This window comes from Ictalurus furcatus, chromosome 11 (assembly GCF_023375685.1).
Source record: "Ictalurus furcatus strain D&B chromosome 11, Billie_1.0, whole genome shotgun sequence".
Lineage (NCBI taxonomy): Eukaryota > Metazoa > Chordata > Actinopteri > Siluriformes > Ictaluridae > Ictalurus > Ictalurus furcatus.
In genome coordinates, this window is record NC_071265.1 from 8,541,150 (window position 1) to 8,557,341 (window position 16,192).

Sequence of the window (16,192 nt, forward strand, 5' to 3'; positions counted from 1 at the left end):
CTGCTCACATTTTAATCCTAACCTCGTGGTGAATGGAAACTCCAGGTCAGTGTGTGTGCAGATGTTTTTACCTGATCGTCCTGATAGCTGCTGGGGTCCGGCAGCTCATCTGACTCAAACACCTGCTTGGGTAAACCTCTCTGCCTCTCCTTCTGCTTGTCCAACGTGTTTGGGTTAAAGCCTGTACCCAGCTTATGGTACCTGTGTCACCAGTTAATACAAAGAGTTACACACAATACAGAAAAGCGGCATATTATTTTGTTTTGAACCGCAATGGCCTATTTCTGTAAACCAAAAAAAAAAAAAAAAACCTAAATTCTGGTCTGTTTGGTGTTTTATTCATTTCTGATCAAATGATCAGCTCTCAAATAATGTTTCCTACCTCTGAGAGAAAAGTGCATTTAGACACTGAAGGCAAAATGTGTTAATATTACCTTATGTCTAAATAAAAGTAATTTGCTTAAATATTGTCTCAAATTTATCACAATTAAATAATGTTAAATTATGCTAAGGATGAACAAATATCTGACAGGGTAGCATTATGCCATTATCACCCCAATGTTATTTTCCTATAACTGAAAAAACACCTATAATTAATATTAATTTATATGTATACATATACACACACATTTTTATTATTATTATTATTTTCTCTTAAATGCAAGAGAAATGGAGCTGTACAAGAAACATGGGCTATACAAATGAAATTGCTGAGAACACTGTAGGTGAAATTACAGTGGATTTAGGACAGTCTAATTACTCATTAGGGGCCTGTAATTATTCTTAAATAGCGTATATTTAAGGTACTGTACTAACGTGTAATGCACACCAACTTACCGTTTTAAGAGAAAAAAAAACGAAACAAGTTTTCTAAGAGAATCGGGGCAAGGACGCTCAAAAAATAGAGTGAGAAGAGGACCAGTAGATGCTCAAGAGTACCCAAAAAATATCCGTTTCTCAGAAGGGCTTCGCACTTGAAATCGTTAACACTGGGTCATTCTAAACCCTGAGTAAACAGAATCCTGGGTTATCTTATTTCACGTTTCACACTGCTCATACTTCACCCAGGGTTAACTATTAATCCTGGGTATTCGTAAATTGTCCCTCAAACACTTTCTAACAATTCCCTTTTTTGTCCGGACAGAAATGAGAAAACGGGAGGCAGGCTTGCCTCCCACACCTCCGCACCTGCAGCGTGTGGAAGGCAAGATGGATTCATTATAGTATCAGGAAATCCTAGGAGAAAATGTCATGGTGTCTGTGAGGAAGCTGAAGCTTGGGCATCACTGGACCTTCCAACAGGACAATGATCCCAATCATACCTCAAATTCCACCAAGGCTTGGTTGCAGAAGACGTCCTGGAAGATTCTACAGGGCCATCACAGTCACCTGACTTGAACCCCATAGAAAATCTCTGGTGGGATTTGAAGAAGGCGGTTGCAGCACGCAAAACCAAGAATATTACTGAACTGGAGGCCATTGCTCATGAGGAATGGACTAAGATTACTCAGGAACGCTGCCAGAAGCTCTGCATCTCATTTGCAGCAGGTCATTACAGCAAAAGCGTGCTCTACTAAAGTACTAAAGATACTGCCATGAAGGGGTTGAATAATTTCAAGACTGGAGAAATCATTATAAGTTGCATTTTCAGTTGAATTTGGGGAAACCACTTGAAGCATTCGCTGTGTTGAGCTATTTCAATTGCTTTTGTTTGATTTGTTCATTGCAACCAGCTGAAAGTCTGTACATTTTGACAACAAACCTGATTTGCAATGAGGGTTGAATCATTTTGATTGTAACGTTTACACAACACGTGGGGTCTCTGTGACTGTACACAGCTCATGATGAGGCACACGCTGTTCAATTTCTGATTGGGTGTCTGTTGCTAAGCATCTAGCCATAACATTCCAACACCGCATCGTTTCACACTGTACACGTTTGGCACAGCAATGCGGGGTGAACACCACAAAAGCGGCGCTAACCCTGCTTCGAAGCAGGGTTTCATAACCCCGGGGCAAAAAACCGTGCTAACCCCGCTTCTAAATTACAAGTGTGAAATGTTCCTCTACCCGGGGTTAAAAGCAGGGTTTATAACGACGATAACCCGGGGGTAAGAGCAGTGTGAAAAGCCCTATAGAGAGTAGATCTAAAACAATACTACTCTACCGTTGTATAATGAGCTTTATGCGTTTTTTTCTTTTATTGGAGTATACAGAAAAGAGGAAAACACACACATAAATAAAGCACTCACAATCAATATGGTGGTGTACTTCGTCTGCAACAACGAATAAGTAGGTGGTACGTGTCAAAGTAACATCCACATGAATGCCAGGACACAAGGTTTCCCAGCAGAACATTGCCCAGAGCATCACACTGCCTTCTTCCCATAGGGCATCCTGGTGCCATGATGTTCTTCTATTGCTCCATGGTCCAGTTCTGATGCTGACGTGACCACTGTAGGTGCTTTCGGCGGTGGAAAGGGGTCAGCATGGGCACTCTGACCGGTCTGCAGCTACGCAGCCCCATACGCAGCAAGCTGCAACGCACTGGGTGTTCGGACACCTTTCACAGTCAGCATTAACTTTTTCAGCAATTTGTGCTACAGTAGCTCTTCTGTGAGATCGGACCAGACGTTCTATCCTTCGCTCCCCATGACCCTGTCGCCGGTTCACCGGTTGTCATTCCTTGGACCACTTTTGGTAGGTACTAACCGCCGCATATCGGGAACATCCCACAAGACCTGCTGTTTTGGAGATGCTCTGACCCAGTCATCCAGTCATCACAATTTGGCCCTTATCAGAGTCACTCAGATCCTTACACTTGCTTCCAACGCATCAACCTCGAGAACTGAGTGTTCACTTGCTGCCTAATATATCCCACCCCCTGACAGATGCCAGTGTAATAAGATAATCAATGTTCTTCACTTCAGCTGTCAGTGGATTTAATGTTATGGCTAATCGGTGTATAATCGTTCACAAACAGATTAGTGTTTGACAAGTAATTTAAAGTAGCTTGGGTTGCTTTATGCAACTTGGACATTGGTTATAAAAAATGAAACGTTCTGAATACATAAAGCATTATTCTAGATTACATCCCAGTTCGTGGGAAAACCTAGCGGACAAGTCTTTACGCTTTCGTGGGTTGTGTGTTAGCTTACATGTTTTGTTTGGGTGCTCTCTATCTTGTCTTTCCACTGTGCATGTTTGCAGATATGATCACATGACTAGTTTTTCCAAGTCTTCATCAGGTTTGTCCAATTTCCTCATTAAACCAAGCCAAAGTTCCAAATTTGAGAGGCAAGAGAAACTCGTAGACACGGGGTCGAGAAACCTGCCATGTGTAATATAGTGGATTTTGTGTTTTATATATAGTATATTGTTAATATAGTGCCTATATTGAACATTTCTCTTATACAGTATAGTATACAGTATATTTTTAATATTGTGCCTATATTGAACACATTTCTCTTATACAGTATAGTTTGACTTGGTATTTCTCCTTTTTACTTGTTATTGTTTCATGAATTCTCCTAAACAATAACTCACTGATTTTGTAAAACAAGCCAAATTAAGAAAAAAGTGTGAAGAAATCCGAGTGTCTTACTTGCGGTTGACGATGGCCCAATCCTCAGTGTAGGATCTGATACAGTCACGGACATGTGCATCATTATCACTGAAAAGTGATTAACAAAAAGGAGTCACATGGGTTACATGTGGTTAACTACATTCACCACAAGTATAGAAAGAGCTGTGAGGAGCTTACTCTATTAATAGTAACACAAATTTCATCATGGAAAAAGGCCACTGAGTACCAAAAGCTCATACATCTTTACTGAACCAAACCCTGAACACAAGCCTTATGTTAATACAGGATGTGACAGATTAAGGAAATACAGTTCCATTGCCACAAGATGTCTGTATTCTAAAGTTAACTGCGCATTAATTGAAAAGAAATAGAAAACCCAATGTAAGGAAAATAAGGAAAAACAAGCCACGCATGTTTTGGCCAGTGAAAGTAAAGCAAAAAGGAAAGCTGTTAAATGTGTGAGTATCAGGCAGGATATTGAGGAGTACCAGTCCACCCTTAAGGATAACCGACAGGCACTGTAATAAACAACAGTGCGAGTAGACAGTGTGGGAAGCTTAAAATAACAGGACTGAAGAGGAAAAACTGTGTATGAAAAAAGCTCTGCCATGGGACTCAAGTCTCAACTCACCATCAAGACCCATCTACTGAATTATATCAGAATGACAAATTACTGAATAAAACCCTCTGAAAGTCTCATCTGAGCAACAATAATGCATCACATACGCACCCTTCCTCTGGCACTGCCTGGCCCAGCGTCCGGCACTCCCTGGGTGTGTAAATGACTTCAATATCATCTTGAGGAAACTCAATGAGGTCTCTCAGAGGTCCCGACTCAATGATGGGTGGATGAGTGATCAAATACTCCTCAAAGTCCACTGGCTCCACCGCCTCAGTCAATGGCACCTAGAGATAGATAGGAAGAGAGAAAATAAGAAACAAAAATGACTTTTTGTATAGTATTAGAATTGATATTTATAATAATTATAAGTAAGTCTATGTTGTAAGTAACTTCAAAACGATTGTATATTTATTATATTCAAGAACCCCATTTCTACACTTGATATTTTTATGTGCTCTGACTCAGTTTTCATCTCATGTTTTTTAAGATTATTACATTATTATTATTATTATTATTATTATTATTATTAATAAAAGCTGCAGTATTTTTTTGGTTAAAAATGAATAAAAATCAATTTAGGAAATACATAAAAACAAAATCAGCGTTCAAAACTGTCTCCTTACCTTACCCCGATTCACAATTGTAAGCTTACAATAATGAATTATAATTTGAGCCATGAGGTCGGATTTCATGGGAAATGTCAGTTTGACGTCATTCGTCATTGCGTGGTTACATCACGTCCGTAAACAGAAGAAGACCCGACTACTATATCTCATGTGTGGGTGTTAAGGATGGTGGAGTGTTTATAGGTTGTTCTTACAACAGTTGCTTAGAATTTAAACTTGTCATCTAAGATGGCTGCTTTTAATCTGAATAGTTCTAAACGTTGACATCTGGGGTATTACCTGTTGTCAAAACCAAGAAACCTCAAACTGTGGACAGCCTGCGGTCAAAAAGAGCCTGTGCTAAAACGAGAATAAATAATTGGCATGGCTTTTGAGAGGTGGAGAAAACAGATCTGAAGGGATTGAAGACTGACACAGAGATGGCTTTTTTCCTGCTGAACAGGTAAGACATTTTAGTGGCTCAATAAGGAGCTATCTAACATTAGCACACCTGTTCACTTGATTCAGCTAGGTATCAAGTTCCCTACTGTATGCTGTTGTTTACTTCTTGTTTGTTTTGCTATAGATAGATAGACAGATACCTATATTAGATAGATAGATACCTATATTAGATAATATAGGTATCTATCTATTTAACAGATATTAGATAGATAGATAGATAGATACGTATATTAAATAGATAGATACCTATATTAGATAATATAGGCATGTATCTATCTAACAGATATTAGATAGATACCTATATTAGATAGATAGATACCTATATTAGATAGATGGATAGATAGATACCTATATTAGATAGATGGATAGATAGATACCTATATTAGATAGATAGATACCTATATTAGATAGATGGAAAGAGATACCTATATTAGATAGATGGATAGATAGATACCTATATTAGATAGATGGATAGATAGATACCTATATTAGATAGATGGATAGATAGATACCTATATTAGATAGATGGATAGATAGATACCTATATTAGATAGACAGATAGAAACCTATATTAGATAGATAGATAGATAGACAGATACCTATATTAGATAGATAGATAGATAGACAGATACCTATATTAGATAGATAGATAGATAGACAGATACCTATATTAGATAGATAGATAGATACCTATATTAGATAGATAGATACCTATATTAGATAGATACCTATATTAGACAGATAGATACATAGATACCCATATTAGATAGATAGATACCTATATTAGATAAATACCTATATTAGACAGATAAATAGATACCTATATTAGATAGATAGATAGATACCTATATTAGATAGATAGATAGATACCTATATTAGATAGATAGATAGATACCAATATTAGATAGATAGATATATACCTATATTAGATAGATAGATATATACCTATATTAGATAGATAGATACATAGATAGATAGATACCTATATTAGATAGATAGATAGATAGATACCTATATTCAATAGATACCTATATTAGATAGATAGATATATAGATACCTATATTAGATAGATAGATAGATAGATAGATACCAATATTAGATAGATAGATAGATAGATAGATAGATAGATAGATTGATACCTATATTAGATAGATAGATAGATAGACACCTATATTAGATAGATAGAGAGATACCTATATTGGATAGATAGATCGATACCTCTATTAGATAGATAGATAGATAGATAGACAGGACTTATATTTTACTAAAATTAATAAAGATCTAGCTATAGTGTTCTTATAACTACATATAATGTAGTTATGAAGTTGGAACAATATCCTGCCTGATTTTGACCTTTAAACTGTGCTAATAATTGATGTTTTATTTTATGTTTTGTCTCCTACGTTATTTTTATGGCTTCCAGAAACACTCCTAACTACCTCCTCCCCGCTTTCTATTTACATCTTTCCTGGGATATTGGATGAATGTAGCATAATCCTTATGGTTTAGTGGTTAAGCCTTTGAGCTAAAGATCAGAACGCCTTCAGATCAAATCCCAGCACTGCCAAGCAGTCATGGTTCAGTCCTCGAGCAAGACCATTAACTTTCAACTGCCGAATGAACAGATGCACGTAGCTTGTGGGATGCTATACTTTGATTGGTGAACTATCACAACACCTGGATAAATAAGGGTGTGTTTCAAGTAAATGTGATGTATATGAGGGTAAAGTATGGTGTCACATTATATATGCAAATAATATTATATATATATATATATATATATATACACACACATACATACATACATATAAGTATATATATATGTATGTATAAAATAGTGGGTATGGGCTTGCTTCAGTTGTGCTAAAAACACCACTTTTAGATTAATCAAACCCACATTACTTTATTACATGCACTCATTTCTACACACCGTTACTGAGTAAAGGCCAACATCCAAAAAAAGGACAAGGTTAATACTGTAACATACCACAAACCATCAAGTATATACCTGATGGATAATTACTAACAGCTCAAAACTGAACACATACACAAAAGATAAGAAAAAGGACCATTGTTCCTAGAACCAGATGAAGTTGTTGTGCTACACTTACCGAGTTGCTCGCAGCATTACCCCCCATGTGGAGATTTTTGAGGAGTTGAGGGGAACCTCCATACTGACCAGCGATCTGCTTCCTCACCTCCGCAGCTACAGTCCTGAATAATAGACACACAGAGTCAAGTTTGTACGTCACACGTCAATAAAACCGTGAGTCGATAACTGTCCCGTGATATCGCACTTTGAAGAAGTTATTTGAATCAACACGCCTAAAAGTGCTGTGAACACCCTCTAGGCTTCATCAGAAACCATGAAACATACACTGCTGAAAATCTACCTGTCATAATCTACAATATCATACAATAGGGGAGGCTTGGTAACTGTAAGCAGGAAAGGTAACACAAAAGGCTTACACTCAATGTACTGACAAAATGGCCTACAAAGGCAACAGGAAGAATCGTTTAATTAGGTTTCATTTGTGAATCACAGAGAACTTGTGAAAGCTTGGAAAGACATCGGGGATTATTCTTGGCCAACAAAACAATATGAAACAGAAATCTTTGCCACAAAGTTGGAAGCGTACAATTGTATAGAATGTCTGTATGCTGTAGCATGACAGTTTCTCTTCACTGGAACTAAGAAGCCCAAACATGTTCCAGCATGACAATGCCCCGTACACATGAAGACATCAGACATGAAGACATCCAGCGTTCTGCACAGAGCCCTGACCTCAACCCCACTGAACACGTTTTGGGATGAACTGGAATGCCGACTACACCCCAGGCCTCCTCGCTAAACATCAGTGCCTGACCTCACTAATGCTCTTGTAGCTGAATGATCACAAATCCCCACAGACACGCTTCGAAATCTAATGAAAAGCCTTCCAACAAGAGTGGAGGTTATTATAACAGTAAAGGGGGTCTAAATCTGGAATGGGCTGTTCAACAAGCACATATGGATGTGATGCTCAGGAGTCCACAACCCTTTGGAGATATAGTGTACATACACAAGGTCATAGTCCCTACGGCTAAAACCATCAAATAAACGCAAGTAAAGGCCATCGGTTCATTCCATTTGTGAAAAAAACATTGCATGTAGAGACCCTGTGGCCATTATTCTGCTCACCCCTTATCTGATCTATTGAAGAAAACTGAACAGCCACACATCCCCCTCCTCACACCCCTCCAGGCACAAACCCAGACGCTTCTTAGATCCTTACAGCATAACACCTGCATCAGTAGAACAAAAGTCGAATTTATAGCAGCGATCTAAGCGTCTACTAAAGCAACACAGGTCCAAAGAAGTGTAAAGCAACGTCCGGGGAAGAAGTGCAATGAAACAATTAGAACATTTTGGCTGAGCATTATTTGTTGTAAAAATTCTCTCATATGTTAACTGTGTTTTTATTCTGGTAGTTTTATACCACTTTTGTGAGGTAATCAGTATAACAACACACATACAACTAGTCATGGACACTAAATATGAATTCATTTCATTAATGAATTCATTTCTTTATCTTGATCAGGGTCATGGTGGATCCGGTTTCATTTATGACGGTCACTTAGACTATAGAAATGAGCAGGCACGTGTCAAATAATAAATATTAGAGATAAACGGGATTGATATCTGGCCAATACCAGCAAAAAATGGTGGATCGAACATGAAAAATTTTCAAAAGCATGAATTTGAATGCAATCCTGTAACAAAGACTCCAAAGACTGGAATGGGATTTGGGAGATTTTTCTTGGAACAGGAAACTTGCCTGTATTTTTTTTTATTCTTATTACATTTATTCCGTATTATATTTACTACATTTGCAATGTAAGTGATTTTTATACGAAAGCTATGGTTTTGTGCAAGTCGTGTAAAAAAAAATTATACTGGATGGATCTCAATATCGGCTGATAGTCGAGGTTTAAATATCAGTACTGGGAAAAATATATAATAAATACATAAATATATGATCAAAATGAGAGAAAAACCCTTGAGGAGAATGTCAATAGTGTAACAAGATGCTACACAAAAAAAACAATAAAATAAATCAACAAAAAAGCGAAATGATATTTGCTACACCCATTCTCATTTATAAGCCAGTGTGAACAGAGGATTTGTCGGTTAATTCACATAAACAGTTCGCTTTTTGCAGCCCTAGTATAAAACCTATTATGGTGTCCACTTTTACTTTTTGTGGCTGCATGCCACAAAGCACAGGCTGCAAGGTCAGTGTTTCAAAGGTCAAGAAACAGATGATGTGTGACACTGTGAAACTTTCTTCCCCCCACCCACCCCCCAAAACAGTAGAGGTTACAGAGCCAACACCATATGGATAGTGGTCTTGTTGATCTTGGTCAGGCCTTTATTTAGTCTTGACAAACCTGAGAAAATTAGCTAAAGAGTCTGGTGTTTACTAAGACACTGGTTAAAACTTTCAATTCATGTTTCACGGCCTGGCTGTACTGGACCGAGACAGTTCCGGTACAAACTGTGCACTCGACTGCAATGACGGTTCAAGCAGAAACACAACATGAGGATAAGATCTTGTTTTCCGAAGCTGTGAGACGGCTTTACCTTTTTTTTTCTCCCATGGAAAAATGGAACAGGAGCAGAAAAGTTTCTGTTTCATTTTTATTCTTTGAGCTCTGTCTGGAACAAATAGTGTCCAGACTATCCTTAATAGGAAATGTCCATATCCATACTCTACTTGGTACGCATACATAGCAAAGAAGCTGTTTAAAAATTCACTCCTCGTTTAGCATTTTCTGTCAGCATACTATTTTGATCTTCGACGCCTATGGCAAAAAAAATTATAATAAATCCCCCAAATGGAAGAGTCAATGGGGGGGAAAAAATAATACACTCCAAAATGGGAGGGTGGATTCTACAGTAATGTCTCTGCTTGTCAAGGAAATTTGGGCACATGGAAAACAAGACCAATTTACAGCCTGAGGAAAAAAACTGGAGGAAAAAAAACCAACAAAAAAAAAAACAGCAACACTGAGTGATGTTACAACATCAACCCAAACGGATTTAATCTTCTAATCAGACCACGGAAAATAAGAGCATCTAGTGAATAGAACAAAAGTCTGGGAACTCATCAAATCGAGGAGAATTATAATAGCTGGATAACTCAAGTCAGATGTCAATACTGATCACCTAGACAACAGATTACCCTGAATACCTTCCTCTCATGTCAAAGAAATGTTAAAAGGGCGGAGCTGAATAAGATTTGAATTATCTTCTTTTTACCCATTGAGCCCGTACCCATTTCCATAAATTGTACACAAAGCTCCGCCCACAAAACTAATCCTAACTAGAGTTACCGTTAGCAAGGACAGTCATGACGTCACTTTGAAGCACACTCGGACAGTCGACTGCTCAAAAGCCGAGCCATAACTCTATAACATGCTCTATAACTTCTCAACATTATGATTTAAAAGGAGGTTAAGGGAGGGGTTGGGGGCGTGTCTATAAACTGACTGACATGACATGCATTCCGAACCAGAAGGCAGGTTTCCAAAAAAATATATAACATTTTCAGCAACATAACACACTTGTTCTGAGACAATGGCTTATACTATTTATTTTTTTAAATAATTTCTACAAAATTTTCCACATTATTTGTATTAGTAAGAAACACTAAATCTGAGCTCTGCAACCATTTCAGGAGATCGGAGATTAATTAAATCAATTTAAGTCAGACGTTATAAACTGTAAATACACCGATCTCACTGTGCCTCAAAGAAATCTCTTCCCAATTACGTTACGTCATGAAAACGTCGTCCAGGACTGCTAAAGCTTGCATAAAACCACAGCAAAAAAAGTAACAACCAGGACATCATTGGTCAAGTGTTGACTCGAACCCCCAACCCGGGAGTCGCGAAGCAAACGTGCTAACTCCTCAGCCACCGTGTCCCCCACCAAACGCACATACGATATCTTTTTTAATAACAAATGCTTATGTCATAAGCCTAACCTAGATGTTTGGCAAAGTCATGGGATTTTCACACACACACAAACACACACACACCTCTTTAGTTAACCAAGAATGGTGCGCAAAACAAAAAACATTCAGTGAGCAACAGAAATGCCTAGTTGAGAGAGGTCAGAGGAGGATGGCCAGGCTGGTTCAAGCTGACAGGAATATAATGGTACATCAAATAACCAGTCTTTAAAAGCATGTCAGAACGCACACGCACGTAGGCTACAACAGGAGACGACCACATAGAATTGCAATCCTGTCAGCCAAGAACAGGAATCTGAAGCTACTGTGTGCACAACAACAAACAAAGAGCCAGAAACGGTTCATCATCCGACAAATAGGAGTTTATAGCTGCATTTAATGTTGTAGCGTGTCCAAAAATTAAGTCATCACTTACATTAGAACAGGTAATACATTGTATACTATTATTGTGCAAAGAAGAATCTATGCAAACATATGAAATGGACCTTTGTTTTAGCCTAATATCTGCTTTTTCGTAATAAAGTTGCTTTACATTTCCTGATGCTTGACCTTAAACAATTTAAAAATAAATACAGTGACAAATGCAATACCTGAACAAAGCACAAAAATACAAACAGTTGTGTACAATTTGAAATAGTCGATCCTCTGACAAAGCAGGTTATAGGAATGATCACAGGGCAATCTCTACACCAAAGCCGGCTATAGGCTCAGCCATATCATCCAGGAAAACTGCATACCACACGGCCATGTGTTTCCTCTTTGAAAGTCCATTTTTTACCCTAAAAGATTACAGACAACACTGAGCTGAGTGGCCATTAAAGCAGTAGAACAGCTGCCCACTTAAACTCAACTAGTACTATAAAGGAAGACTACATCGAAATATCCACACTAAGCTATCGATGGGTCGTCGTTTACGTTCGTTTATATCACAGTGCAGTTAAATTCTCAAACCTGATTGGCCAAAGAGTGTTCATTAATTTTCTATGACGGGTTTATATGAATGTTTATATTTATTCGAATATGTTAGTTTCTATGTATGATAATTTCTTTATTCGAGTATTTTGAGATAGATACTGAAGTTTTGATTTCCATGAGCTGTAAGCCGTAATCATCGAGATTAAAACAAAACAAAGGCTTGAAATATTTCACTTTATGTGTAATGAATCCAGAATATATGAAAGTTACTCTTTTTGAATTAAATTACTGGAAAAAAATGAACTTTTCCATAATATTTTAACTTATTGAGATGCACCTGTATAAGCCTATACTCACTCTATAGCCAATACTATATTCTATCATGTTCTTACTGAATATGTTATTAGTCTAAATAACTCTCAATAATCTTGCTTGCTACTCTACTCTTTGGATTGCTACTGTAATCGCTGAATTTCCCTCTGGGATTAATAAAGCGATCGATCTATCCATCTATCCACCCCTGTGATTATGAGCCCCGCCCCGAGTGATCCCAGAATCGGTCCTGAGTGCAGAGGTTTTGGACCAAGTGTGAAAACGTCCTTAGATTTTATTATTGTGTTTTTAAAGAATTGCTGCATCGTCCGGACATCGTGAATCCCGACGAGGTCACGGCCATCCATGGCCAGGAATCCAAGAAAGTAAAATTGGCCATGCTCTCTGTGTGGGAGGAATGGCATCCTCTCTCTCTCCCCCAGGCCAATCATAGGCACCTAGGAGCTCTTGCATGCAGAAGAGCATGGATAGCACTTTCCTCTGAGTGTATTACGCCGCCTTCAGCTAGTAAAGATGCAGCTGGCTGGCTTCACTTATCACAGATGAAGCACGCGATAGACTGGTTTCTAGCAGTCGTATGATAGGGGAAACCTGATGGTGTGCAGAAATTCTCCAAGACTAACATTTTGGGGGGGGGGGGGGGGGGGGGGGTGATCAACCATGCATCAACATGAACCAACATATTAAAAATAGTTTAATTATATAAAAATAATTTTTCATCAAAATGCAAGACTTTAACCAGAGGGATCATCGTTAAATTTTTATGTGTTTAAAGAGACACACAAATCCTGCTAAACTAGTATGAAAACTCTACACATGGTCTGAAACCTGGTACAGACCTGATGATGGCATCATACTGGCATGGTAACTAACAGAGATGACTTTTTCTATGAGAAACATCAGACACACAATGTCCATGTGCTTTAAAATAATATGACATGGGCAGTGGTAGCTCAGCAGTTACGATGTCGGTCTTCTGATCGGAAGATCAGGAGTTCAATTCCCAGCACCACCAAGCTGGGCCCTTGAGCAAGGCCCTTAACCCTCGACCGCTTAAGCCGGGTGCACACTGTGTGATTTTTAATAGTCCTTTGTGACTGTTGCTTGACTGTACGAACATGATCCCCACTGTAAGCCGTGTCACACTGTAGGATCTCAGCTGTCATTAATGTCAAACTGTACAACGGTCAAGACGTGAAAAATAGACACACGCAAGAAGACTCGTACAGAGTAGGAGAAGCCACACTACAGGACTGTATCTCAAATCTTCTGACATGGCCAGAATTTAATCGGAGGTAAAATTTGATCGCACCGACCATTAAATCGTCTGTCGGGGAACACGTCAAACTAGCGATCAAAGACTACAGATTTTATCCTAGGATTATAGCAATCTTTAAGAATTCTCAAAATTTGTCTCAGACGACCCAATCATGGCCAAAATCGTACAATGTGAACCCGGCTTTAGATGCATAAAATGAGATCAACGTAAGTCGCTCTGGATAAATGCTGTAAATGTAAAAGATCCTCAACATCCGTAGCAGTTCAGGTTAAAAATACATCACCAGATAGGATCGGAAAAACTTGACTTCACGAACCCATTTCTGAATCCGATCTCGTGCTTCGAGCGACTAGCAGTACATTATCCGATATATTCGTCTACATGTACATCATGAAAACTCTAACACCTGGTTAAATCCCACATCATCCATCTTTATAGTTCAGGTAATCCTCCAGCTTCGACACGAACGCCGGACTACCTTGCCGTGTGGGTATTTCAAAGAGAAGGATTTCGACGTTAGCTGGATAACTCAAGTCAGATGTCAAGTCTGGAGTAGATCATTAAGAAATAAAGCTTTAAGCAACGCGTTCCTGCAATGCACAAGGACAGCAATACCATTAATAAGGACCCATCACTGTGTAGTTGCAGCATGCACGCTCCAAATGGCACCAACTGTGCAGCAACAACGTAACGAAGTAAAAGGAGATCACATGAGAAGTAACTACAGGATCTTATTGTGTGATGTTTTAATCTCAGATAATGGGGGGGAGGGGATTTGTTTCATAAAGCATAAAAACACATATCCCAAGACTGAGCAAAGCAGCAAGGTGTCAACAAGGCACCAAATACTGTGACACTCAATTTCTGCGATTAGCAATAAAAGCAATAAATAAAACCAATTATTAAATAACAGACTTGTCCATTGATTACTGATCTGAGTCTTAAGCAGTACCATGAACTGAAACTAGGAGACAGGATGTAGTGTAGTTCACTACAGTTACACATGGAGTAAATCCACTACCTAATGCTTGTGTCTGTCTTGACAACCTTCATTTTGCAGGATTTCGTTTGAAACCAGGACCACCTCATGGTCTGACTTCTCAAACTACATCAGTGGAGTATTCCTGTAGAGTAAACCCGACTTTACAAGCAGATAAAAACGTACACGAAGGCACAAAGCCATCATTCCGTGTGGTTTGGGTGGGTCACTCGGCATCTCTGACTGCAGGCTATAACAACAGCGCTAGCACTAACGTTAGCTACCCATAAACCGACTGTAGGCCTTTATTTGGGACCGGTTTTAATACCCACGGAAGGCAGCCGTCCAACAGGGACTAGCTAAAGAGCAAATAAACGACGGTAAACAACGAAGGGAAAGGAGTATACGTTTCAAAAACGCCGCTGAAACTGGAGTCTTACCTGCTTATTTTCTGAGCGAAGGCGCGGCGCTCAGCCATTGCTGTGGCCGCTAACTGACTGCACCGATTCCCCAAGTGTTCCAGGGTGAGGGGATAAAACGGGAGAAAACGGATAAAAATATACCGTAAAATATCGAAAAGAAGCGCAGATAACAGCGCCAAACCTCAAACACGGCTACAACCGGCAAACTAACTCGCTAATATAGATACGCCAACATTTTCACAACAGTCTAAATCTGTGTCCAAAACCGTACTAAATATTAAACAAGTCAAAATAGTACAGCGCCATGATGTATTCGTGTTCATTACGGTAAAAGGCGTGGGACTGTAACTCTGGAGAAATTATTTATTCAGACTAACAAACAATATAATTACTATAACCAGGATAAAACTCAAATGAACCAGAATGTAAGGATTAGGTACAATGTTTTTGTTCTGCTTTTTTGTTTTATAAATGTTTGTGTGTTTGTGTTATGGGAACGGAGTAGTGGCAGATGCGCGTGAAGTAGTAACTGACTCATATCCTGTGTCCATACAATAACAATGAAACCGGAAACTAATAGAGCTGTATGATGTGTGAAGTGCATCCGATAATAAAACGGGTCACTTTCTACTCATTTCCCACATTTAACCCTTCATAGTTCATAGTGTGTGAGGTAGTAATAAATCACCTGCACGTGTAATTGATTTTTTTTACATAATTATTTATCATTTATCATTATTAAAATTACACATTATAATTTACATTGATTCTATTATTCATTATTCCCGCCGCTGCCCTGAGTGTGTGGAGTTTACATGTTCTCCCCATGCTGCCGGAGTTTCCTCCAGGTACTCCGGTTTCCTCCCCCAATCCAAAGACATGCATGGTATGCTGATTGGCAAAAAAAATTGCCCAAAGTGTCCGTAGTGTGTGAATGGGTGTGTGAATGTGTATGTGTATGTGATTGTGCCCT

The 16,192-nt window shown here is 38.6% G+C and overlaps 1 protein-coding gene across 8 annotated transcripts in view; it reads right to left on the minus strand.

Annotated features, from left to right (window-relative positions):
- The window catches only part of dock7 (dedicator of cytokinesis 7), a 69,652-nt gene extending 54,223 nt beyond the window's left edge, over positions 1–15,429 (minus strand). For 6 of the 8 annotated variants that reach the window (XM_053637042.1, XM_053637041.1, XM_053637038.1 and 3 more), the window contains exons 1-5: positions 15,238–15,427; positions 7,386–7,488; positions 4,316–4,491; positions 3,604–3,672; positions 72–201 (exon numbers count right to left, since the gene is read on the minus strand). In XM_053637042.1, the coding sequence (XP_053493017.1) occupies positions 72–201; positions 3,604–3,672; positions 4,316–4,491; positions 7,386–7,488; positions 15,238–15,275 (516 nt within the window). In that variant the 5' untranslated portion in view covers positions 15,276–15,427. Of the gene's footprint in view, positions 1–71; positions 202–3,603; positions 3,673–4,315; positions 4,492–7,385; positions 7,489–15,237 lie in introns of all 8 variants that reach the window. The other 2 variants (XM_053637043.1, XM_053637044.1) reach the window with 2 other exon arrangements.
- Positions 15,430–16,192: the final 763 nt, after the last annotated feature.